Source organism: Plasmodium vivax, chromosome 9 (assembly GCF_000002415.2).
Source record: "Plasmodium vivax chromosome 9, whole genome shotgun sequence".
Classification (NCBI taxonomy): domain Eukaryota; phylum Apicomplexa; class Aconoidasida; order Haemosporida; family Plasmodiidae; genus Plasmodium; species Plasmodium vivax.
Window position 1 is genome coordinate 771,577 of NC_009914.1, and position 26,129 is coordinate 797,705.

Sequence of the window (26,129 nt, forward strand, 5' to 3'; positions counted from 1 at the left end):
GTAGTGTTAGCCACTCCTGGCATTTTTTTTTTCTCAGCATGTTTTGTGTTCGGGTTGGCTATTTATATATATATTTTATTTGCTTAAGTGTAGGTGAATTAATTTTATCATTATTTTGTCGTTTTTTTATCATTATATTATCATTATTTTTTTTTTTTTAGCGCTTTTTAGCCCTTCTGTTACCACCTGCTTTTTCACCCATTTGTTTCCCCATTTGTTTAAGGTTTTTTTTTTTTTTTAAACTCTTTCCCTTGCCAACTTGTTAGCAACCCTTTTCAATGTTGCTACGTTCAACTTACCAATTGCAAACGCCTCAAACCAAACGTGTATGCTTCCAGTTAACGCTGTGCAAAAAAAAAAAAAAAAAAAAAAAAAAAAAAATGGAAAAAGCGTTCTGAGAACATATAAAAAGTTAAGGGAATTTTTTTTTTCATTTTGCAAAAAGGATAAAGTATCAAGGGGACAAGAAGGGAAAAAGAATAAATAAAAAAAAGGGAAAATTACAAACGCGAAGGGGTGAAATACCGAATTTGCGAGTTTTTCCATTTTCCGCAATTCTCAAATTTCTCACTTCAAATTTGTGAAATTTCTCAAATTCTCAACACTTCGCGATTTTTCGCATATCGTAAGTTCCCCACGCGTTTTTTTCTTTGCAGAGTAGGTAAAAAAAAAAAAAAAAAAAGAAGGAAAGAAGGAAAGCTCTGCAAACTTGCAAAACGGGAAAACTACGAATTTGGCACAAATTAACAAAGTGTTAAAAAGTAGCACATCCATTTTTTGAGCAGCCAAGCATGTGCAGGCGCGCGTTTGCCACAGAGCAATCCCGGTAAATCCGCCAAAAAAAAAAAAAAAAAAAACACAAAAAAACATGCCAAAGAATGCAAAACAGCGTTGACCCTGATAGCACACATACCGGCAATGCAACTTCGCCAAAGTGTAATAACAACTCGCACATTTTTAAGGAAGGCAAACAAAACAGCGGTGGCCAAAATGGAAGAGATACACAGCAAGAACAGATGGAAAATAACTACCTACCAAACCGGAACGAGCAAAAAAGTGGACCACATATAAGCGAGGAAAACACCACGGCGAAGACCGTCAACGACAATGCACACAGAGAATGCAAAGTAGAGCCCCACACGGGTAATATGCATCTTACCTTTTCTGCTAATTGCCTAAAGAGTAAAAGCACATCCAAGGATTTTTTAACCAATGAGGAAGAGACGAGCACAAAGAAGAGCCTAGAAGAGGCGGTCAATCGGAGGAAAAAAATCAACGAAATGATTGCAGCGTACAATTCTTTAAATTTAAGTTTCTCTAGTTGCAACTTCGGCAATTTGGACCGTGTAGACGACTCGTCCTACTTGGGCATTAGGAAAAAAACGTCTCTTTACAATTCTGACTGTAGCTGTGCTGCGGGTTACCAGAACGAGATTGGTTACACCAAAAAGGTGTCTGAAGGGAACTACTCAGGGGTGACGAATCAGGCGGAGGAGAGAAAGGGAGAGGCCTACAACAGAGGGGGTTATGGCAATAATGAGATCGCCAGGCTGTCTGGGAGCAACTACTTGAATAATTTACTCCGCCGCAGGGGGGACCTCGCAAGCGGGGACAACCTGGTGTGCAGAATAAGGGACCTCTCAGCAGGTCACGAGAATGGTGGCGAAAATTTCCACCAAAATCGCCGCGAACATTGCCGCGAACATCGCAGTGGCAGCGGCCGAGGCAATTCGCACGAGCAGTCCAAAGATGAAGACGAACTGGAAGACTACAAAACGTTCCTAACCCTAGACAGCAACCACACCATATTCAAGACCAAGCCGCTGAAGCTCCCGGACCTCTCCTTCCTGCATAACAGCAGCCGTGCTTACAGCACCTTGGATTTTAGCAACTCGGGGGAAGACGACCACAGCAGTAACCGCTTCTGCAGGAAGAGAATTCTGTGCGAGGGGTTGGAGGATCTGTCCTTCGACTACGACGGGGACGACGGGGACGACGGGGACGACGACAGTGTTGGTGCGAACGTTGGCGTGGGTGCGAATGATGGGGGAGATGTCAACTTCTCCCACGTGGACCCCCGCAGGAAGCCTACCCCCATCTCGGAGCAGAGCGCAGAAAACGGTGCACTACGAAGGAAGACAGCAGGTATGCCCCACAGCAGTCATCAAAGTTGCGTGGACAAGAGTGCCAACTTCTTCCAACTGAGGAAGGAAGGTAAAAAAAACGTCGCTAAGAAATGCATAAAAAGTAGCGAACTGAAAAGATACCACATAGAGCAGCTACTTAATGGCAGCTTTAACCGGACTGACGCCGCCAACCCGGTTAGTCGCACCCATTGCGGTGAAAACAGAGAGAGAAACAGGAGCCACTCCAAAAGGCATTCAAACGAGAGGAGCACTCACCGGAACGACCAGATGGAGCTTAATTTTTTAAAAAATAATCCCCTATGCAATGGCAGTTACCGTAGACAAACCGCCGACTTGGGGGGGACTAAAATTTCTATGCATATCCGCGCACCAAATGGTAACGTTGAAAAAGGTGCCAACTATTTAAGACGAATCAGCAACACGTGCGACATCTGTCCAGCTACCTACAACTGTGTGGATGGACCTGAAGGCATGTGCAATGGCGGAGGTGAACGCCACGCACGCAGTAGTGAGAAGTATGCAAATGGGCCTACGCAGTGTGGGCGTCCGTGCGACGTGGAAAAGGGGGCGCCGGGAGGTGAAGCGCACCGTAGCAATTGGCATCGTAGCAGCCTACCCCGCAACGGCTTACACCGTGGTAATTGGCACCGTAGCCGCTTTCCCCCCCACGAGCCCTGCCTGAACAACCTAGAAAAGTTCAAAGAGATGCTGCTGAGCGTGGCGACGGATAACCTAAACGAATATGCCAAGTGCCTGCAGAGCATCAACAGCGAAAAGCTAAAGAGCTACAAGTACTGCATCAAGCGAGTGAATGACTACAGCATCAGTCAATATTTGAGTGCGACGTTCCGCGCGTCCATTCCAGTGAAAGGCATTGAAGAGTCGGTGCTGACCAACTCGGATACCTTTTCCTCCCTTCGCCACTCGGCCTACGAGGACGATGAGTCAAGCGCCTCCCCCCACGGCGGAGACACCAGTTGTGAGGAGTTGGCGAACGTGAGCATTGCGGGTGGGGGGAGCAACGATAGCAACGATAGCAGCGATAGCAGCAGCGGTGAGAGTGGCAGCGATAGCAGCGACAGCAGCAACGGCGAGAGTGACAGCGGTGGTGATATCCATGGCAGCTTAAAAGTTTACAAAAAGAAAAAAAAAATCAAACGCACCAACTGCCTGGAACACATCCCCATGGGAGAATTTAACTCGTGTCCAGAGAAAATAAAAAGTGAACGAAACGAGAGCGCAGACGTAGGTCGCACAGATAAGAAGTGCATGCACAACGGAATGAGCAACTGTTATGCATGCGAGAGAAGGCAGACGTATGCAATTAGGCAAAGCAGACTGGCGAACGGGACAATCGATAGTCTTCAACTGAACTGTGCTGACCCGAATTTGAAAAAACAAAACAGCGCGTGTGCACAGCGATTGGGCGGTAGCGGCGGTTGTGGCGGTTTCGGCTGCTATCACTGCCATCGCTTCCATCGCTGCTACCGCGCCCAGTTTTCAAAAAAAGCGAACGAAGGGAAAGGCAAACATCCCCGTGGCAGCAGCGGCGGCGGGAAAAACAAACAAAGTGCACTTCTTTCCCCCGACGCAGATCCAAAGAACCACAACGACGAGCTTTTAAGTTCGTCCATTTCGCGAAGCGGTCGCCAAGAAGTTTTCGCAAATGTGAAAAGCATAAGCAATTGTAACGACACCCTGATGGATGACCTCATGAGGAAGGACTCGACAAATGGCGTTCCACACAGGGGAGAAAGGAGTACCCTAAGGAATGGCAGCAACTGCAAGGTAAGTGCAAATTGGGGTGATTACACCGGAGAGAATTATTTGCAGGAGTTTTCCCTCCCCAGCGGGGGCAGTAAATGTGTAAACAGGTATATAACGCGCAACGTGGGTCAAGGGGACACCCCCGAGAGGGGTGAGAGGGGTGAGATGACTGAGAAGGCTGCGAAAGATGAGAGGACCTTCCAGGAAGATGCCCCCCACCCCGTTGCACAATTCAACGCAAGTGGCTACCCACTCACACAGAGCCTTCTAAACCAAAACGGTGGAAGCCAAATGGGGAGGAAGAACCACCCAGGGGAAATAAACCAACCGTGTTACACCAAAGAGGCGTCCGAAAATTACCATCTGGAAAGTGAAAAGTTAAGTGGGCTCCACCCCATGAGGGAAGAACAGAACAATGAGAGCTGCCAAAGTTATAACCCCTTTGAAGATGAGAAGTTCCCCAATGGTGCAAGTCTCCACCGTATGGACCACTCCAATGGGGTCGAAACGGATGGGAGAGGAACCCCCTCGTTCTATGGCATACAAAGGGACAGCATAACCAGTTGCGACTCCCCATTTTTAAGTAAAAAAGAGGAAGGCATGACGAAAGGGGGAAACCAAATTTTAAGTTTCAATGTAGAAGATAACCCAAACAGTTATGATGAACATAGAGAGGACCCCCAAATGGATGCCCCAAATAGTCTCCTGATGAATAACCCACACGGTTTTAAAGCGCCTCTTCACTGTGCAGACAAATGCGAAGGGAAAGACATTGAAGAGATTATTAAAAACAACAAGACGAGGGTTGAGCACCTGTACGATAGCGAAGGAAGTCAAAGTCATTTTGGCATAGGGGAAAATATCGGTAGATTAACAAACAGTGTGGAGGATCAAATGGGGGCAAAACCGAATCAGGCCCCCTCCTTTGTTCACAAATGGGACAATTCGTGTAGCTCCCAAAATGATCCCTCCTATTCGGTCAACTCATATAATGAAGAGATGGAAGATAAAAATTTAATTGCGTGCTCTCTGGACAGCTTCAATGAAGAGTTCATTGCCCCCTTATCGGTCCCCACCCCTGCGGCGTCTATCTTCTCAGATGGAAGTGTCTGTTCCCCGCAAAAAGGGAGCGTAAACAGAAAAATGGATGTGCGTATGGATGCGTGTATGGATGTGCGTATGGATGCGTGTATGGATGTGCGTATGGATGCGTGTATGGATGCGCGTATGGATGCGCCTATGGATCCACCCATTGGAGACCCCTCCCAGAGGTACCACCAACATTTTAATTGTGATGCAAACCAGATGGGGTTTCACCAAATCGGTGTGGTGAATAAAAAATGGGACTACAACTCGGTGGGTCTCTCCCAGGATTACTTTCCCAAAAGGGAAGACGCTACCAAGTGTGGTAACCAATTGACCAATTTAGCGGAGGGAGGGAACTACAGCTTCAACTCCACTGCGGGTGAACTCCCAGCCAAGTTCCCAAAAAGGAAAGACGAGTCGATTGAACGGAAATGCAACCCACCTGATAAACACATAGGGAGTGAAGAAAGGAACGTATGTAAGGAAAAACGAACGGGGGATAAGATAGGTAGCCAAAATGGTAATCCCCCTTTTCAACGCAAGGGTGGCACCGCGCAAAGAACCGATGAAGAGGTGCACCAGAGAAATGAGCAGACGTACCATCAGGAGGGCAGCTCACCTGGTGGGGCAAGAAACGACTCAATCGGAGGTGAACGAAATGGGTGGGGGAGAAATAAAAAAAATGCACTCCGCAAAATCGTAAACACACTGGAAATAAAAGAAACGAAGATAAACACCAAGCAGGGCATTTTCGAAATCACATCGGAGGGGAAGGTCCTCTTCACCTTCTTCGGCAGATCTGAAATTAAAGAATACAAAAAGGTAAAGAGGCACAAGCTGAACGTAGACATCTCCAAGCCGAGGAAGCTACTCTTCATAATCGAAATAAACGGATTAGACATAAAGGTAAAAGACGTGGTGCTAAACGATGTGCTGGATTTTTACAACCTGCTCGAAGAAGAACTGCCCAAGGCGCACCAGGTGAGGTACGAATATGCCTATGACGTCATCGAGACGTTGAAGAAGCACACCCCCAAGGTGTCTCTGACGAAGAAGTGGTTCGGGGTATATAACCTCATGAGCAATGGAAGCACCCCCGATTTTATGGCCACTCTGAAAAACAACATGTTCATAGAAAAAATTGAAATTAAGAACAACCAGGTGATGTTTGCCTTGAAGGAGGGCAACACCGTCACTCTGAATGTTGGCGATTTGAACGGGGTCACCACCAAACTGACGAAGCAGTTGCGGCAGAGAGGCAGAAACGTCTCGGGGGAAGACGCCCAAGGGGGGTGCGAGGCACTCCTCAAAGCTACAACTCCCGCCGATGAGCAAGATGTCCAGGCTGTTTTACTCAACTTGCAGTTGCTCCTAAAAAAGGCAGGAGTGTCCATAGACATAGTCATCCAAAACTGGTGTAACACTCTACAGGCCTACTCACAGTGCCTGGACCTGTTGACCAAAGGGAACGCGGAATATACCCTCAGGCTAAGGAAAGCCTTGACCGACATAACAGCAACAACTGAGCTGCACAGGAGGGAGATTTATTTTTCCATATTTCCTGTCATCGTTGAGGAGTGATGGAGTGGGCCCCCGAGTGGAAGTCCGCCCCCCCGCGTCGTAGCATCGCTCTATAAGCACCATTTAGTCGGTTAAACTGAGTAGTGGCACAGCATTTCTTTTTTATTGCATTCCCCACATGTACACACAATTGGCATGCTTTTATTTTTTTTTCGTTTTTTCGTTTTTCCTTTTTTTTCGCCCCCCTCTTTGTCTCATTCCGCCCATAAATGCTTCACACCGTGTATGCCGCCACACACACCCCTTTGTCCTTGTGAAATTTTTAATCCAAAAAGTGAACGAAAAAAAAAAAAAAAAGGCGAAGATCCTCACACCTCCCTTCAGCAAATTTTTATGTATTGTTTTGGTTGGCCTTCCTCACACGAATTGGGGTCGCGATTGAGCAGGGAGGTCCCGGCGCGATGGAATTTTGCCCCTTTCCTTTCCTTGCTTTTTTTTTTTTTTTTTTTTTTTTTTTTTGCCCCTTTTGAAGGGTCATTCCCCCCCTGGTGTGCACATTGTCTCCTCTGCGGGGAAATAAAATTTGGGACGAATCTCTCACACCGCAGTGTGCGCCAAGTGGATGCCAACGATGAGGAGAAACTTCCCACCCGGTGGGCCAAACTGGGCGCGCAGAAATGGTAGAAGATCGCTTCACGCGTAAGTGCAGTATGGTTCGACGTCTTTTCCCTTTGACGATTTGTGGAGACCGCGGTTGGTCCACATCGCAGTTAGTCCACACCCCGTTTGTCACAAAGGGGGAGAAAAAAAGACCCACTTCAACCGCTGCAAACCGCTTACATTGCAGTCAACTCAAAAAAGGCATACCATGTTACTCCAAAAATTGAGCTTTTAGAAAAAGAAAAAAATAAATAGAAGACTTCCACCCCATTTGTGGGGTTCACGTAGGGGTGACATTCCCATTCGCGTGGGGTAATGCCCCATGGAGGGGCAGCTCCTTTGTTGATTCTTTCCCTTTATTTCGCTTTATTTCGCTTCATTTCTCCTTATTTCGCTTTATTTCCCTCTATTACTCTTCTTTCCCCCCTTGGAGTACCAACGATGGAAAAAAGCCACGGGCTGCACATGCTGCAGAGGCTGCACGGGCTGGAGCTCCCCCCGTCAATCGAATTTGACAACTACGAGGGGGGGCTCAAAATGACGAAGCGGCTGAGCATAAAGAACACCACGAAAAAGCTGATACGGTTTAGGTTCCTCTTCCAAAGCAGCGCATATTTTACGTACCCTCTGCAGGAGGTGGAAAGCATCAGTGCGGGGCTAAACAAAAGCTACCCCATAACGTTCTTCAACCCTGTAAATGACTTCCAAACTGTGAGTGAGACGCTAAGCATAGTGATCGAAGACAAGCAGAGGGACAAGAGAGTAGAGGTGCATCTGAGAGCCACTCCCCTCAAATGCGACGTCATCATACCCTCAGTTTTGCACTTCAAAGATAAGGTAATCAAACAGAAGGGGAAAGAAGAACTAGTTGTAAAAAACCAAGGTGCATTAAACGCAGTGATCAAATTGACACATAAATACACCTCGAAGGAGAAAAAAGGAAAAATCAAATTGGAGCCTTCCCAGTTTGTTTTAAAGGCTAACCAAAAGCAGCATGTACAGATTATTCTCTATTCAGATTTGCCTCAAAAATTTCAAGAGTGCTTATCTTGCTCCATCATTGAGGTGCCAAAGGATCTAGAAGGAAAAATATTTCCCCAAGGTCCTAAGGTGACAAATGCAAATCAGAACAACATGAGTGAAGAGAAGGGGGTGGCAGACATCATCCAAATGATCAACCAGGAAGATGTGCAAGTGCGTTTGATAAAGAAAAGGGTAGAGCTAAACTGGGTTGCCGTGTTGCCCCAACTTATCATTCTTTCTGACCAGGACAGGCAGATCTCCCATCAAGGCGTGGTCAACTTTGGAGAAGTGCCCCTGGGGCAGCGACTCACCAGGTCGATCTATTTGCAAAACGTTACCAGCGCCCCGATAACGGTGAAGGTGGAGAGTAAGAAGTGCGCGGGGAGGGAGAAGTGCGCAGGGAGGGAGAAGTGCCACGTCTTCCACCTGCCAAAGGAAGAACTCACAATAAAGGAGGGCGCCAAAGAGGAAATCATCCTGCACATCAACGGGCAGAACCAAGTTAACCAGTACGCAGAGACGATACAGTTCAAAGCGTGCATAGATTACCGCATCGAGCTATTCCTCATCTGTGAAATTAAAAATGTGAAGTTGCACTTCACCAAGGTGCTCTACCTTTTGGAGAATCTCAAATTGGGAGACAGCGTCACGGAAAAAATTACCATCAGAAATGACGACGACACGGATGTCCACGTAGAAATTGTAAATCTCGGATACCTATTCAGCACTAAGTGCACCAATTTTGTGGTGAAAAAAAATTCATACCAATTTGTCAATTTTACTTTCCATTGTATTTACCCCATCAATGTGTTCAAGAGATTATATTTCTTGGTTCATTTGAATAAGCAAATTTTTTACGTTGATATCATTTGCAACTATTCTGTTGGCTACAAAATGTGCCCTCTTTCGATGCACCACGTGTTTAGAACTAAGCACTTGATTCATGATAAGCAGACCCTGTATAGCTCTTACTATGATGAGAAGGACTACATTGACATCTGGGACTTCCCCCTCGAGTTCGGCTCCTACGAGGACTCCCCCGGCGAGATGATAAATGAGATAGTGCAGGCGGACGACGGGTGGGGTTTCGAGGCGGTAACGCCCACGTTGATTAGCTCTGCGGAGATGCTCATGTCGTTTAGTTTAGCGGAGATGCTCATGTCGTTTAGTTTAGCGGAGATGCTCATGTCGTTTAGTTTAGCGGAGATGCTCATGTCGTTTAGTTTAGCGGCGATGTCCACATCTCCTCCCACACTTACTTCTCCCCTGTAGCGACCTCCTCGTAGTCCCCCAGCAGCTGGAAATCCTAGAAGCGGAAGAAAAAGACATCATGATCATAAACAAGACGCCCGTGGAGTACACCTGCGTGTGGTCCAACGCGGTGGACCAGCGGAGAGGCCAACTCAGCCTCTTCCAGATCCTCCCCGCGGAGGCCCAGCTGCCCCCCTTCGGCTGCCAGACGTTTAGGTATGACATCCACGGTGGTGTGACGTCCCCGAATGATTTCCCCACCAGAGCGAGGCGCAACTGCACATGAACTGAACTTCCATTTGCACGCCGAAAAAGAGCATAAGTATTCCACTTACACGCAGAAAATTAACGTAAATATTCCATTCCTTTTGCGCACAAATTTATGTGCGATTCCCTCACTTTTTTTTTCTTTTTTTTTTCTTTTTTTTCTTTTTTTTCTTTTTTTTTTTTTTTTTTTTTTTTTTTCTTCCCCCTTTTAGAGTAAAAAATGCAAGGGCGCTCAAGGAGAAATACACGAGGGAAGTATACGAATGCATTGTGTTCCCCTCCAACAACAGGGACTATAGGAAGTGCAACAGCAAAACGTTGCTGCCCCCCCGGTTCCTATACGTGACTCTGTTTCAGTTCAAAATAAAGTACCTGTGTGAGACCGAGAATGTCCTGGACAGCCTGTGCGTCTACCCCAAACAGATTTCCTTTTTGAACATTATCGAAGAGGAAAGCACCTACGCCGTTGTGAGGTTTGGGAATTCTTCGGACGCCGCACAGCTGGTTGACTTCACTCCATTCAAGGGCGACGTGGAGTCGATCAGGTTGGCCTCACGTAAAATGTGCACTGCATGTGTAAATATATATATGCACGTATGTACACATATATGTATGCATGTGTATGTACTATTGCGTGCGGGGGAGGCCAGCACAACCAAGATCCTGTTCCCCTTCTCCCTCGGCAGAGTCGCCCCGCTAGTGAACTACGTACCCAGAAAGGGCTCCCTAAACGTCCTTATCTGTTACTCCCCCAAGAAGGCGCAGCTAACGGAAGACGAAATTAAACTGCCCTATTTAGTAAATGGCATTGAGAAGAAGCACATCTCCGTTTTCGTCTCGCATGAGATAAACGGCGTCCTGTTCAATGGGGGGGACCCCAACATAGTAAGGCCTGCACCACGAATGTGCAAATGGGTGTACACCCGAGCGAAGTGTTTCCGCTGGATGGCCCGCGCGCATGTGCGAAGGGGGGCATACACTGTCTACATCGACTCTACTTTCCACATTGCATATACTATCCATTTTGCCCATTTTGCCCCCCCGCAAAGAACCTGCCGTGCGTAAGCACCGACACGGAGAGCTCCAAAAGAGTGGCCATTGAAAACATGACGGAGAGAAACGTCCTCTGCATGCTCGTTAAGGAAGACGCCGCCTCAATTCTGGACATCCACATAGAGGGGAATACTCCCCCGTTGGGAGCCCCAAATGGAGAGGAACAAACAGCAAACAAGAACGACAAAGTGGAAGAATTAAACCTATGGCAAGTGCAGAACGCGGAGGAAGAACCAAACGAAGGAACTAGCTCACTTACAAATGAAGACAAAAAATACACCTTTTATTTCTTCTGCTTATTGCCCTTTGAAAAAAGGAGCCTCTACATCTGCGCCCATTCCGATTCTACGTTAACGAAAACGGTGCCGCTGCTCCTCTCCCATATGCTGTACATAAATGAGGCAGACATGAGGAGCAAGTTTGCGTCTTTAAAGAAGAACATGAAGGACCACATCAAACGGTGTAGGCGGTTCCTTGTGCACGTGAATATAATCAAGTGCGCCCTGGCGCTGCACCCCAAGGTGGTTGAGAGCGAGCCGATCGTGGTGGGCTCCAAGTTTAACGCGAAGGTAGGCGCGGAAGGTGCAGTTTGGCGGACGAGAAGTTCGCGTCCGAGCGGTGGTCCAAGCGGTGTTGTCCCTGTGATGGCCCCCACTTGTTGGCCTCAAATCTGTGATGATGCCGCCCCCCCCTCCAGATAAAGATTCACAACGAACACCCCGTTAAAGTAAATTTTAAGACAAAGACGGAAATTGTCCAAATAGGCAGCAGGAAAATATTTGGTACGTCCTCCGCACAGAACAGTCAATCGATGATGCAGGCGACGTTTTCTTGCCCATGTGTTTTTTCCTCCCCACTTGGATCACTTCCGCGTTTCGCTATGTGCCCCACCACAAAATGACCTTTTGCTTTTCCCTTCCACAGATGAAGACGAAATTAAAGAGGCAGACAGAAATGTTGTGATGGAAAAGAGCGAAGACGTGATTAACTCCTTTTCGGGCAAATATGCCTACGTCTCCTTTAAGACCAGCCAGCAGGGCCGTTTCGTCTACCGCTTTTGCGTCATCGTGGGAGGTAAAGGGGGAAAAAATGGGGAGGGGCATAAAGGGAGAAATGTCGCAAAGGAGAAGTGGCGAAGTGCAGTGGAGCCACCTCCACCCCGCTGACAAAAACGAACGGACAATGTTTTCCCCTTTTTTTTTCTTTCAGGAAATAAGTAGCAGCATAGGCAGAAGATCGAAGGAGCGACAGTGGGTCCTTTCTACAGGGACTCACCAAACTGAGAGATCTTCTTCACAGCGCTGGCCATCCCCACCCCCTCCCGCAGGAACCACGTCGACATTGTGCTCAACGTGGTGATGCCCTATTTCCAAATTATCGACGTAAACGATTTTAAAACTCCACAGTCTATATACTGGAATATGACTTCCGCGGATCGGATAAATTCGTACGTCCTCTTCCCTGAGCAATTGCTACTGCGTAGATGTTTGCCCCTCACTGTGTGCATGCAACTGCACTTTAAACGGCAGTTGGGATTGATTTTTTTTTTTTTTTTTTTTTTTTTTTTTTTTTTTTTTCTTTCTCCCCCTCTCTGTAGCTACCTAAAGGAAGACATCTCAACGATAGACGCAGAATACAAGAAGAGCCAAGGGATGGAGAACATGAAAAAGCTGTTCAACCAGTTTGACTACATCCCATTTAACATTGGAAATAATACGCTCAACGAGGTGACAAGAGTACACTTGGTTTTATTTAACCCACTCAATGTGCCCCTGAGGGTTCATATAAGCAGCATAAAGTCGTACGTCCTTCCGGTCTTACCCCCCTACGTTAAAAATGAGGAGGACAAGGTAACGCCCCATGTGTGGAGCGGTGGAGCCGTAGAGCGGTGGTGACGACGCGATGTGGTGCATAGCAGGGTATTTTTATTTTCTCCATTTTTCTCCCCCCTGCGCAGCTGGCCCACCTGCTCTACGTAGACAACACCTTCCGCAACTTCATGAGGTGCCTGGACTGCTGCGAAATCACCCCCACCGAATTGGAAATAAAAGAAAAGGGCACAAAAACGGTCACCCTGTTTTATAAGCACAAATACGTTGGGCTGCACAATATGCCCCTGATAATTGGCGTGGAAAATGGAAAGGTGCTTCCCCTCAATTTGAGTTCGCTGACGTTTCCCCCTCAAGTGCCCCCTATATATTTGATGAACGTGAAGGTACCGGAAGAGGGGCACACGCACAGCTGCCTTGTGGTTGGCGCGTCGGCCAGTCTGCACGTGTTCTGCTTCGCATGGTTCATTAGCCCGTTTGGGTCCTCGCATGTCTCATTTATCATTTTTTTCATTCATCATTTTTTTCATTCCCCCCACTTCTCCCATTCCCCCCACTTCTTCCACTTCTCCCCCCCTTCTGCAGGACCTGAACGAACACGTCTTGGGGCTGAAGAACGAGTGCATCATAAACGTTGACCTCCTGAACGACAGCGAATTGGACATCCACTACGCCGTGGAGCGGTGCAGCCATTTGGTGGTTTTAAATCCCAAGGGGGTTATCAAACGGCGCAAGTACATTTCCCTCTTCATTTTGGTTTCGAGGCTTTCCCCGGCTATAATTAGCGAAACGTTGATACTCAGGCCGCACTTTCGGCACTTGAACAGGGACATAGTAAGGTGGCTGCGCTGTGGGCACATCTCACGCGCTCATTGCACGTGTGCATCTGCACAAGTTCACCTGCACATGCGCCCCCCACACCACCGCTACCCCCCCTCAGGAGCTTGACAAAGTCGCCATAGAACTCACGCTAAACAGCACAGCGGATAACGTGTATAGAGATGCCCACAAAACGATCAACGTTTTTAACAACAGATGCATTGGTGACCTCCCTGAACGAAGCATCAAGACCTTCTGCTCCAACTTCCTCCCCGCCTACTCTTACATATACGCTCAGAACAAGCTCTTTTATGTCTCGCCCAGCTCGATCAACATTCTCTATGCCCCGACGAAGTGAGTCATGAGGGAAGCATTACAGATGTGCTGTATCTCATCGGGGGAGCGACGAGATGGAGAAGCATAGTCAGAGCTCCCCACAACGCCGCCTCAAATCGTGCCACTACCCTTTGCCCCAATTCGCGACGATCCACCTTCCCCTGCTTCTTCCCACTTGCAGCTCCATCGTCGAACGGATTGTCATAATAAAAAATTACTCATCGTTTAGGAACCTGAAATTTAAAATACCCAAAAAAAATACCCTCCCCGGAAACATTCTAAAAATAACCCCCAATAAAGGTAGCCCGAAATGGATCTTTTTTACACCCATGCCAACCAACTGCACTATCTGCATTCATCCCATTTGTGATTACTTGCCGCACACAGGAATCGTCAAACGGGAGGGGCAGACCATCCTCAGGCTTACCTTCATCCTGAGTGACATCCTCTTAGACATCGAGGGGAACATTCAGATAGAGCTCAAGTACGTGCAAGACCAAGTGCCTGCACAAGGTGAGAATGAAGAGGACAGGTGCAGCATTGGTGCTGCCTCGGAAACGATGATTGGTATAAAAGATATGTGAGCATCTACACTTGGTCGTTTTATTGGCCTAACTGCATGCACGCGTTCTTCAAAATTCCCCACGGGGAGATGACCCCACCAACCATGTGTCACACTTCGCACTGCTCCCCTTTTAACCGCGACAGAGGAGGTCTACGAAGACACGCGGGATAATCAGGGGCGAACCGAAGCGGCTAACCCTTTACAGATTTCCAAGGCGAAGAAGGCAACCAAATTCGATGACCTCACCTTCTCGCACGCCCAAAAAATATTTGAGAACATCCAGCTGTTCAAATATGCCTACGTAATTATCGCACAAAAAAAATAACAAACATATGCACGTGTGTATGCGCGTGCTATATGTGCTTGTGTGCGAACGTTGCTGCGCACCCACCGCCACCTCGCCTCACCCCCCAACAGGACAACGTCAACAGCAGCATGCTACAAAAGGCGGTGCGGCGCCTTTACGGAGTTAAAAGCGGTGGGGAGGAAAAAAAAAAAAAAAAAAAAAAAAACGCAGCACAGTACAGCACAGCACAACACAGCAAGTGTACAAATGGACCACTTAAAATGATAGTCCCTATATAGTCTTCACAATGTAACCCGTTTTTTTTTTTCTCTTTTTTCTTTTCTTTTCCTCCAATGCTAGGGGAAGCCTCCAAAGGAGAAAGCCCCAAAGAGCCCACCACACAGGCGATCAAAGACTTTCCCAAGTTTTACTTTTACATTCACGTGAAGTTATTCACTTGCAACTCTGACGATGTGGCGACGGCAAAGAATAATTTTGAGAATTTGGTCAGAACTAATATTTACCCCCAGCACTTGTACTTTAAAAGGTATATCAGTCTGCCCATTCCTCTGGAGGACAAATCGAAAAGTGAGTCTGCCCCCCGTTCGAAGCGTCCCTTCGTGTGTATATACAAACGTGTGTGTTCCCTTTTGTGGCGCTGCGCGTCTGAGTGATGTTAACCCCCTTTTTGCGTACTCCCCCTTTATTGTGTGCGCGCAAATTTGAAGGCTTCTTTAAAAGACACTACTTCGATTTCGACAAGCTGGAAAGGCCGATGGGGAAGCAGAGGGATCGCGATGGGCAGGGGGAACGGACCCTCTCTCGGGAGGAAATTGCGCGTCATAAGAGTAAGCGCGCACTCACTTCGCGACTGGGCTGATGCGTTCACCTCTGCGGCGATGCACCGCTCACTCACCTCTGCGTCGCTACTCACCCCGCTACTCACCCCGCAGGGGACATCTACGCGTGCATGTTCACCGAAATGTTCAAGTGCATAATCGAGAAAGACATCAGGAGGCACCTTGACATCCTCTCCGAAATCAACGCATGCTCCATCCAGACGATCGAGAGCATTCTGCGCGAGGATATAATTGACGTCATGCCAAGTGGGTTTACCACGCAGGGGAGGGGGGCATACATGTGTACTTACACTTGCATACACATGTGTGGGAGTACCCCTGGTGAGGCCACCCCCCCCCCAATGAGTGCTACCATCACCCCCTCTTCACCCACCCCTCAGGAACGACCAGAACCGACTGCAACTCCCAAACGAAGAGCGACTACTCATTTTTGAAGCCAGCCATTTTATCTCACTTCTTTTCGCATATGTTTTCGGACATCATTGGCAGCCTTATGGGCGATGCGAGTTTGTTCGCCAAAAATGTGGACTGAAGGACTTCGCGGGGGGGGGGGGGAGGCGGCAAGCTGTTCACTCTGCTGAACTGCTCAGTAGGGGCTCCCCTCATCCACGTAGCCGAACTCATCCGCGTCGTGGCCAGTGCCCTCCGAAGAATCCCTGCCCGTGTTTATATACTCCTCTCTACTCCTGTTGTAAGCCTCAATTGCAGACTTCATCCGTGTGGCCTCCCTTTTTTTTTCTAAATAAACCTTTAAAATGATATATAGGGAGTAGGACGCAACCAAAATTGTGGACAGAAAAAATGGAGATGATCTGAATTCGCCATACGAAATGGAAAGAAAATGTCTTTTGATTTTTTGGGGCATACCCACAGACAGAAAGTTTTCTTTAAAAGCATTCGTAATGGCAAGCTCCATTTTTTTGTTTACTAAAGAGGTGTACACTGGGTAGAGGACTAAACAGAAGGCACCCAAGCAGAGGAATCTGGTCAGGCAGTTTCTATTAAATATTAACAAGTTGGATGTTACATTACTCCACCAGTTTTTTTCTTTCACATGTAAATGATTGTTCTTCACTTGTCCCTTTCCATTTTCCCAATTGTGTAAATATACGACGTGCACACTGTTCTGTTTTTTTACATGTTGCTCATAGGGAGTTATTTTATTTTTCCTGAAATGTGATAAATCGTACTTCCTTTTTGCAATTCCAGTGAAGGCATATTCGTGGCTGGTACTTTTCCCCTTGTGCTGGCCGTTCGGGGGGTATCCCAAATGGGGGTACCTCCTCTGGGGTGCGTTTTTAATGCATTTTACGTGTAGGAGGGTTGCGAAGAGGAGGTGGGCTAACGCGAACAGGGGGACGGGTTTCATTTTAAGCGCTGCCTTCGCCTTGTCCGAGTGGGGGCGCAGAAGGGAGTGCGGGTGGACGTGGACTTCCCCTCGTGTGAACTTACTCCCCCCCTTGTGAGCTTCCCCGCATGTGAGCTTCCTCCCGGGGATGCCTCACTCAGCAGGCATTCCTTTTAGCTTCAATGGGGACGCAAAGCGGGGACACCATCTTTTCCCCTTCACGAAAAAAAGTCATCTTTTGTAAAAAGTTCGAAGCGCGCAAAAAAGGGAACTCACTGCCTTGAAATTTCCCCTCCGTTCAAGCGTGAAAGAAAAATGTGCCCTATTCGCAGGTATGTTGAGGAGGCAGCCTTTTTGTTTTATTTTCCAGGCGTTCCATTTAAGTGTTTTTTTTTTTTTTAAAAAGGGGTATCAAATGGGGTTAAACAAAAAAAATATGTTTTTTTTTCCTACACATTTCCCCCCCAGTTAACGCGACTTTCTGTTGAGAAAACGGTTGGCGTTTCCACGATTAACCCTTTTTTTAAGCCATCCTGGGGAGGAGTTGTGAGTGCTGGTGAACGCGCGGGGAGAGTCTCTTTCCCGATTAACGTCGATGTGTACATGTGCTCCTATTTGTGGTGTTTTTCGCTTTTTTCGCTTTATTTGCTTTATTTTATTTTTTTTTTTTTTTGTTCCTTTACCTTGTTCAATCACCCAGCAGCTCCTTTGCCCCGCAGGTTTGAAAAATAAAGTGAAAAATGACAGGAACAGTTTACAAAGCATTAAAGGGGGATGCTGGGCGAGGAGCCAGACCGCTTAATCCATTTGGAAATATGCCTTTGCTCTGATTAACTTGACCTGCCTCGCTGCGGCGCGCCCAGGGGGTTGCGTGAGATGCACACATACATGTGGCCGCGTTCTGCAGGTGTAGTTGTTCCTACTTTGTACACATACCCGCAGAGGCCTTCGCGTGGTCATGCAGAACGGAAGTAGTATTCAAAAATGCTATGATAACGGTATTGGGAAAAAGGCGAAAAAAAATGAAAAGGGGTGAAGTCATGTGGTAGGTGTGAAGGGTACCAAAGAATGTGGCACACTGGGATGTGAAAACGCCAGTCCTACAAATACATGCAGTTAAAAAAATGCGTGAATTGTGCGCCAAAGGGGTGATGAAAAAAAAAAAAAAAAAAAAAAAAAATGTCAGACTTTTAATGAGAACAAAAAAAAAAAAAAAAAAAAAAAAAATTACAAACGAGCGCAGCAAAAGCAGTCCACATGAGGCTTGTAACGCCGAATGACCCCCATTTTGAATTAACTTCACCTTTTCAATAGAATATTTTTAACCTTCGCTGGGCTGCGATTTTCACGTCAAGTGCTGCAGCACGGACAAGAACGAACAAAAAAAAAAAAAAAAAGGAAAAGAAAAAGAAAAGAAAAGAAAAAGGAAAAGGAAAAGGAAAAGACTGCATGGACGGATGAACATACAAAAGAGCTTTTCCCAAGTGGCGGAATTTTTCCCCATGTGCACAAACCTGCATGACGCCCGTTTTGAAATTGTCCAGAGTTGCGTGGGGAACAAATGTAGCTTTTAGCTTCGCCTTGCTCCTTTTTTTCACCACTGCGTTTTTCCACGCGGTTGCTCGCTTGGTTTGCCAGCCAGCGGGTGAAGCAACTCGCCCCATCGCATTTGTGGCAGCTCATCAGATTCGTCGCTTCCCACCACATTCGTCGCTTCCCACCATATTCGTCACTTCCCATCACATTCGTCGCTTCCCACCATATTCGTCGCTTCCCATCACATTCGTCGCTTCCCACCACATTCGTCGCTTCCCATCACTTTCGTCGCTTCCCATCGCGCGTCCCCTTTGAACCCCCGTGATCGATCACATGATAACTGCTCATGTGGACGCATTGCTCGCGCCTGCCCCGCATGTGTGCGTTTTGCCATGCATTTCTCGTGGGCGTGAAGTTGCCTGCACGTGTGCTATTGCACACATAAGGATGCATATGGGCATATCGCGTAGTGGCCACATCCATTTGCCCCATTTTTTGCCTACATCAAGTGGCTCCACATAACCCCCCGTTCTACATGCACAACACACTTAGCAATTTTTTTTTTTTTTTCCCACCCTTTTAAAATAACCACTTTGTTGAACTTCTTGAATCTGTTGAATATCCTCCTTTTCTTGAATTTTTTTTTTTTACTTTCCCATCTACATCCCTTTTTAACCTTTTCAAGGGCGTTTATGGTCGTCACCATTCTCTCGCCAAAGTGAGCAACAGTTACTCACTGCATCCCTTTTCCCAATGATTTAGCGATTCGTCTACACAATCCGTTTCAGCACTTTGCTATTTCATTTATGTAGCAGTTAACCACGCAGTGTGATCGATCATATGCTGTGTCCCCTTTTTGCTTAACACCAAAGGGGGGGAAGCATATCTGTATGTGCCTCACCGATTAACACCCCTAAAGGTGGGGGAGGAAACAACACAACCGTTACATTGCGAAACCATTTTGTATAATTTTTTTCCACCCCCCAAACGATACATATTTTTATGATACACACAGGAAAAAAAAAAAAAAAAAAAAATACTGTTACAAAGGAGGGGTAAAAGCTAAATCGACAAAGATTCAAAATTGTCCGAAAAAGTGGCGGTGACAAACGTGGCAGCAGCAAAAATGTCAAGAAGAACGAAGTGGTAGAACAAAACAACGCTGATTAGCAGCGGTCGCACAGGTCACTCGGCAGTGCACGCATTTTTGAGCCGTTCCAAAATGCGCTCCTAGCAACTTGGAGTGCGCTATTTTTAAGCTGAAGGAAATCCCCATCTTTGCTTTTTCAAAAATAGGGCTTGGATGATTTTCCGGGCGGTGTAGCAGCGGAGTGGTGGAGCGGCGGAGTGGTTCAGCGGTGGAGTGGTTCAGCGGTGGAGCGGGCTTTTGTTGCAATCCACTTTGCGTCTCCCCTGCTGTGCAGGTCTTCCTCTTTGCTGCGCACTTCGTCCTGTTTGCGCTGTTTTTCCTTTACCCTTTCCCTTCCCTTTTGCGTCTCTCCCCGCACACACCCATTTATTTTCGTCACACCTGCGAATGCACATGTGAACATATGCACATCTGTACATGTAGCACCTTCGTGGGCGCGCCTTTCTAGCGGTGTCCCTCTGGTAGACTCTCCAAAGGAACTCCTGCCCGCACCCCCCACCAAAAAAAAAAAAAAAAAAAGCGAGGCACACTTCTCCCCCAAGGCCACATAACATGATATTGGATGTACTCAAAAACAATTTTGAAAAAAAAGGGGAACCTTTTTATAGCAACAAAATGAGAGCTAGCATCGACAAACAAAAGAAGAAGAGGAAGAAGAAAAAAAAAAATTTGTTCTCGTTGCAGGATGGGAGCGAAAAGGACAGCACGAAGGTGGAGAGCACAGATGATGCGAATTCACTCACCGGAAGTGAACCCCCAAGTGGTGGAGAGGAGCGTGTCCCCCTTCAAATCGCAAAGGGGAGAAACGCCCCCCTAAGGGAGGTAGCGGCGGGGACGACTTCCACAAAGACAACTGCGAAGAAGAAAAAAAACGCAGCGAAAGGAATCTACCCAAACGTGAAGAGGAAGGACGCACCCTATGGAGAAAACGAACAGGAAGAGTTCGCGGAGGATATCTTTGAAAATGAAATTTTTGATGAGCTACAGTTTGTGGAGGATGAACACGTGGAATACAAAATGTATGATTCGTATTCCAACGCGGGGCTGAAACTGTTGAGTAAGTACTCGGTCGACGATGGGAAGGGGGAAAGCACCAAAAGGAAGAGAAAGAAAAAAAGGCAGGGAAAGGAGGGGCAGGAAGAAGCGGGGAATGCGGGGCAATCGGAACGGCAACCAGAGAGCTACGCCAAGTACAGCTACAACGATGAGGAACCGCTCGAGGGAAACCACAACGAATTCGACTCGGACATTATCAAATTTTTAAATAGAAATAAAAAGAGCGTTGACTATGACAAACGGAATGGGCGTCCGTTTCAGAAGGGAGGCACCTACTCGTACGTCGCCAGTGATAGTTATGGTGGGAAGAGGGGGAAACAGAAACAGATGCACGCTGCTCGGGAAGACAAGGATAACTATGAGCATTACCGGGAGGAGAACGCGGACTATTACGACCGCGAGGAGGAGGGAGGAGAGGAGGGCGAACAGAGTGATAGCAGTCAAAGTGGTGACGATCGAAGTGGTGGCAGCCAAAGCGGTGACGACTATAACACTAGCGCAGCGCGGTATACGTACGAACGCGGAGGCGGCGTAGGTGGAAGCGGTAAATTTAAAAGGGGTGGGTCACTGGGGCAGGAGGGAGAAGAAGATGAAGAGGAAGACGAGGAGGGAGAAGAAGACGATGAGGACGAGGAGGAAGAAGCAGACGAGGAGGAAGAAGCAGACGAGGAGGAAGAAGTAGACGAGGAAGAGGAAGACGATGAGGACGAAGCAGACGAAGAGGACGAAGCAGACGATGGAAGCGAGAGCGGTCCTGACCCCCTGGAGCGGAAGGACGAAACCAACGCGGAAGACCCAATCCGCAGACGCCCCCTCGCGAACGAGCTCCAGTACCGAAACGTCTCAGCGGGGCCGCACATCTACGACAAAAGGGAAGACGGCCATTTTGAAAATGAAGAGAACACGTGGAACGTCACAAAAAAGGACCCAACAGAACGCATATACGGAGGAGAGAAAAGGCATGAAATAGCATTTGAACACAGCAGGAGGGGGAAGGAAGAAAGCCCAAAAGTAGAGTACCCCGAAAAGAGGCAAAATAAAAAATCCATAAACATTAACGTAAGCGAAAGTGACTTAAAAAAAAGCAACACGTCCTATGGGAGGCAATACCCCACGCAGAGGAGTGCCTGGGGGGGGAAATCACCCCTGAGGAACGCCTTGAACATTGGGAACCCCAACCTCAGTAAGGACCATTACAGATTTAACCTCCCCGGTGGGGAAGATAAGCTAATTAAGTTTAATATAGGTGGCCACGCGATGGGCAACGGCAGGAGCAAGTCGATTTACAAAGACGAGAGGATAAACGCATTCGACCACATGATTCATTCGTCGCACCAGAGTGCCCACGCAGGGGCCGACGACTATTTTTTAGCAACGGGGGGTGAAGAAGCAGGAGAAGGGGAAGAAGCAGGAGAAGCAGAAGAAGAAGCAGAAGAAGAAGCAGAAGAGGCAGCCGCATCCGCAGCCGCATCCTCAACCGCAAACTGCGCAGACGGCCGCTGGGGCCAACCCAGCCGCGAAGAAACGCAGAAGGCGCAGGACCCCCAGGGGGAAGAGAAAAAAAAACACAACATCAAAAGCTTCCTAGACAAAATAAAGCACAGGAAAAACAACGAAGATCTGCTTAAGCGGGAGCAGAGCAAATACGACCATGCGGAAAGGAGTGAAAAAAAGGACAAATTCAAAATGAAGTTCACGGACATTTTGCACGCACGGACGCTGGGCAATTTTTTCCACCGCAACAAAAGCGTCGCCGCGAAGTCTCTGTCTCCCCAGCGGGAGAGGGACGCCAGCGCCGAGCTGTGTGTCAAGTCGAACGGCGTGGAGAAGTTCGGCTGGCTCCACGGGGGCAGGGCTGGCAACCATCAGATGAGAGGCGACAACCATCAGATTAGAGGCGACGATCAGCATAGCCAGCGGGATGATCGCTACCCCCAGCAGCATCGCCAGCGGGATGACCGCCTCCCCCCACAGCCGTACATGATAAAAGACGAGGTGCCACACCACAGCACAAGGGACGCGGTGAAAATTCTGGACATCTTTTCGGATCAAGGGGAAGCCACCAACGACGGTGCTATCACGCACAGTGGAGGAAGCCCATATGACGACAAGGGGATTCCCAAAAGGGGAAGTAAGAACGCTCAGGAGCTTTCCTACAGAGGGGGCTCCTCTCCCAAAGAAGCGATTGCTTCCAAATTTTATGATTCCTTTAAAGTGGCCCCCACCACATGGGATGGAAAAAAGAGCGACATGGGGAAGCTACCCGAAAGGGATAAGAAGAACCCAAAAGAGGAGGACCCCAAAGCGGAGGACTTCAAAACGGAGGACTCCAAAGCGATCGGCTCAAACGACCCAACTGGTGAAAAACAAAGAAGGAGGTATCACACAAGCAGGCACGAGTTAGATGCAGACACGAGCAGAAAGGCGCCCGGGAAGGAGAGTAATCTACCCATGGTATACGAACAGCTGTATTATAGAAGCCGCCCCCTGGGGAATGAAAATCAAATGGCACAACTGGAAGGGGATCTAAAGAAGGGGAGACAAATTACCCTACAGGGAGGAAACGGGAGGGATGAGGAGGCAGATGTCAGAATGGAACAAACGCTAAGCAGAAAAATGATCGAGAACAATGAGCTGAAGAAACGAAATGAAAATAATGAAGAAGTGTTGGCGACCCCATTTTATATAAAAAGCAAAATTGATAAGGTTCTAAAGAATAGAGAAATTTTCGAGCGATCTGCAAGGGCCACCTTTCAGCAGTTCGATGTGAAAAATAAGAACTTCCTGCACTTCAGCGAGATAGAGTCACTGATCCAGAAGCTCTGCTTCAATTTGGAGCTCCCCCCCGTGGATAGTAAGTCGCGAGCGGAGGGCGCCCTAGCAGGGAGGCCACATCATTCTTAGTAGTAGGAATATATCACCGGTGATTTGTGGGCGCACGGGAGATCGTGTAAAGGCCTACATACCAACCGCTTATTTTGCCGCCACACTAAACATCCGTCACCGCTAATCACCGCAAATCACCGCTAATCACCGCTAATCACCGCAAATCACCGCTAATCACCGCTAATCACCGCCATGCCCCGCAGAGAACATCCTGTCCATCGTGTACAAAGACTACGACAGCAGCAAGAACAACCGCATGAGCTACACGGACTTCCGGCAGATGTACTGGGACCTGCTGAAGCAGATTAAGAAGAAATACTACCCTACGAAAAATTTAAAAATAAAAAGGAACTGCATAATCAGCAGGAAGAAGCTGGGAGGATACGATTACTCATCGATTTATAATTACCTCAGTTTTAAAAAAATCCTGGGGTGCGGTGCCTTTGGAGAGGTACACCTGGTGGAAGACAACATCTGTAAGTTATATAAAGTGGTAAAAATTTTGAAAAAAAAAAAACTAAAAAATATAAAGATTAATGAAGAAATTAATGTCCTCATATATCTAGACCATCCAAACATTATAAAAATATTTGACGTCTACGAAAACGTAGACTGCACTTACATTGTCATGGAGCTTTGTGAAGGAGGGGAGCTGATGGAAAAGGTAGTCAAGTCCGCCATATTTAATGAAGATTATATAAAAAATATAATGTTTCAAATCCTGTGTGCCATAGCGTACATGCACAGCAATAACATCGCCCATAAAGACTTAAAACCGGAGAACATTTTATTCAAATCCAAGGGGGATGACACTTTAAAAATTATTGATTTTGGACTGGCCGAACTGATTAACCACACGGAGGGAGTTAGCAAAACCGCTGCGGGGACTGTCCTGTACATGGCCCCGGAAGTTTTTAAAAAAAATTTCACCATCAAATGCGACATATGGTCAGCTGGGGTGATTATGTTTTTCTTGTTCTCCAAAAATTTGCCCTTTTGTGGGAACACCTACGACGAGATCAAGCTCAGCATATTCAAGGACGAGCCTGACTACAAGAGCTTGCGGGGCCGCTTGTCCCAGCCCGCGCTCCACATGCTCAAGCTCATGCTGGAGAAGGACCACACCCGGCGCCCCATGGCGGCAGTGGTACGCCCAGTGCGCGGCGGAGGCGAACATTGCGGCGAACATTGCGGCGAACATTGCGGCGAACATTGCGGCGAACATTGCGGCGAACATTGCGGCGAAAATGCAGCGAAAATGCAGCGAAAATTGCAGCATTAAAGCGACACGCGCAGACGTCCGCATCAACAATTGCTGACTTTGCAGCCACACCTGCGCTGCGTTACACCCATGCCCCGTACATGCCTGCCCATTACCCCTTCCTCACAGCTGCTGCACCACCCCTGGTTCCAGGGCTTCCTCGACCCGGTGCAAATCAACCCCAGCACGCTCAGCAACATAAAGGCCTACATGAAGCAATCCAACATCAGGAACATCATCGTGAACATAATGGCCCACGAGCTGAGCGTAATAGACAGCCACTTGAAATACATCAACGAGCTCTTCTGCAAAATAGACACCAACCACAACGGCTCGCTCAGCCACGGGGAAATTTACGCCGTGCTGGCCAATGCGGGCATCAAGAAGTGGGACATCAACCGGATCGTGCAGGCGCTGGACATCAACGACCGGGGCAGCGTCACCTACACGGGTGAGCGGGCGCGCCCGTACGGGTGTGTGTGGATGTGCCTATTCATGTGCGTGTGTGTGTGGATGTATGTGTGCATGTGCAAGCGCCTGTTCATGTGCATACTCATACGCGTAAGCGCCCCTTCACATGGAGGTGCTTTGCCCACACGCCTCCCCCCAACGCTCCCTCACCCCCGCAGAGTTCATCGCCGGATGCTACCGATGGAAGGACATCGAATCGACCTTCCTAAAGGCGGCCTTCAACAAGATCGACAAGGTCGCCCGAGCGACAAGTGCACTGGCGGGCAGTTAAGACGTCGCCACGCAGGCACGAAGGCACGAAGCCACGCCGCTACCCCGCCACACCGCTGCTACCCCGCCGCTACGCCGCCACCCCCAAAACGAAATGACCCCCTCCCCACCCCGCAGGACGAAGACGGCTACATCAGCAAAAGCGACATAGTGACGCTCGTGCAGGACAAGGTCATCGAGAGTCACGACGTGGACAACTTTTTCGCCTCCGTGTTTCTCGTGAAGAAGGGCTTATCTTGCGAGCGGCGCGCGAACAGGGTAATTCGGCGGCGAGCAAATTGCGAAGGAGAAAAGGAGGGAAAAAAAACGCTAAGGAGAAAAGGAGCGGGAAAAACGACAAAATTGCAGAAGCGCCCCCTGTCCATCCCCGTACACGTTACCCGTTCCCGTTGCCCATCCCCACGCCGCTTCACCTCCCCCCTTCTGCAGATAAACTTCGAAGACTTTAAGGAGTACCTTTTAAGCACGTTTTAGGCCCACGTGAGGAGGAGCAAAGATAAGAAGCAGGTGGACCCGCGGGTGGAATCGCAGATGGAGGACCCGCTGCTGGACTTGTACAGCACATTTCCACGTAAAACGAAAACATAATTTTTTTTCTTTTTTTTTACCCACCATTTTGAATTATACTTGTGAGCAAAATGTGGAGGAACAGCCATAACGCGGGTAAAGCCACACGCATGT

General features: G+C 48.0%; 3 protein-coding genes across 3 annotated transcripts, besides 19 other annotated features; all 3 read left to right on the forward strand.

Moving 5' to 3' along the window:
* Window positions 1–878: 878 nt before the first annotated feature.
* Window positions 879–6,581, forward strand: PVX_091745 (hypothetical protein, conserved; the record flags this gene model as incomplete). Its single annotated transcript, XM_001615291.1, has 2 exons — window positions 879–3,558; window positions 3,742–6,581. The coding sequence occupies 2 exons, from the start codon at window positions 879–881 to the stop codon at window positions 6,579–6,581; spliced, it is 5,520 nt and encodes a 1,839-aa protein (XP_001615341.1).
* Window positions 3,394–3,418: a microsatellite.
* Window positions 4,019–4,043: a microsatellite.
* Window positions 4,148–4,190: a microsatellite.
* Window positions 6,425–6,561: a microsatellite.
* A 462-nt stretch (window positions 6,582–7,043) lies between the features above and the next one.
* Window positions 7,044–7,065: a microsatellite.
* Window positions 7,066–7,140: 75 nt separating this feature from the next.
* Window positions 7,141–7,209: a microsatellite.
* Window positions 7,210–7,622: 413 nt separating this feature from the next.
* PVX_091750 (hypothetical protein, conserved) lies at window positions 7,623–16,165 on the forward strand (the record flags this gene model as incomplete). Its single annotated transcript, XM_001615292.1, has 19 exons — window positions 7,623–9,299; window positions 9,502–9,671; window positions 9,935–10,267; window positions 10,409–10,607; window positions 10,772–11,344; window positions 11,473–11,557; window positions 11,700–11,904; window positions 12,103–12,625; window positions 12,733–13,026; window positions 13,190–13,438; window positions 13,545–13,777; window positions 13,941–14,326; window positions 14,468–14,625; window positions 14,742–14,802; window positions 14,971–15,198; window positions 15,339–15,458; window positions 15,564–15,716; window positions 15,851–15,993; window positions 16,085–16,165. 19 exons carry the CDS (start codon window positions 7,623–7,625, stop codon window positions 16,163–16,165), a joined length of 5,871 nt encoding a protein of 1,956 aa, XP_001615342.1.
* Window positions 8,759–8,781: a microsatellite.
* Window positions 9,301–9,325: a microsatellite.
* Window positions 9,428–9,451: a microsatellite.
* Window positions 9,564–9,604: a microsatellite.
* Window positions 10,219–10,238: a microsatellite.
* Window positions 10,355–10,375: a microsatellite.
* Window positions 10,459–10,479: a microsatellite.
* Window positions 12,487–12,523: a microsatellite.
* Window positions 13,305–13,330: a microsatellite.
* Window positions 14,321–14,342: a microsatellite.
* Window positions 14,769–14,792: a microsatellite.
* A 64-nt stretch (window positions 16,166–16,229) lies between the features above and the next one.
* Window positions 16,230–16,255: a microsatellite.
* A 3,864-nt stretch (window positions 16,256–20,119) lies between these two features.
* PVX_091755 (calcium-dependent protein kinase 3, putative) lies at window positions 20,120–25,922 on the forward strand (the record flags this gene model as incomplete). The annotated part of the gene is made up of 6 exons (XM_001615293.1): window positions 20,120–23,414; window positions 23,650–24,593; window positions 24,837–25,158; window positions 25,337–25,413; window positions 25,566–25,706; window positions 25,878–25,922. The coding sequence occupies 6 exons, from the start codon at window positions 20,120–20,122 to the stop codon at window positions 25,920–25,922; spliced, it is 4,824 nt and encodes a 1,607-aa protein (XP_001615343.1).
* Window positions 21,401–21,429: a microsatellite.
* Window positions 25,923–26,129: the final 207 nt, after the last annotated feature.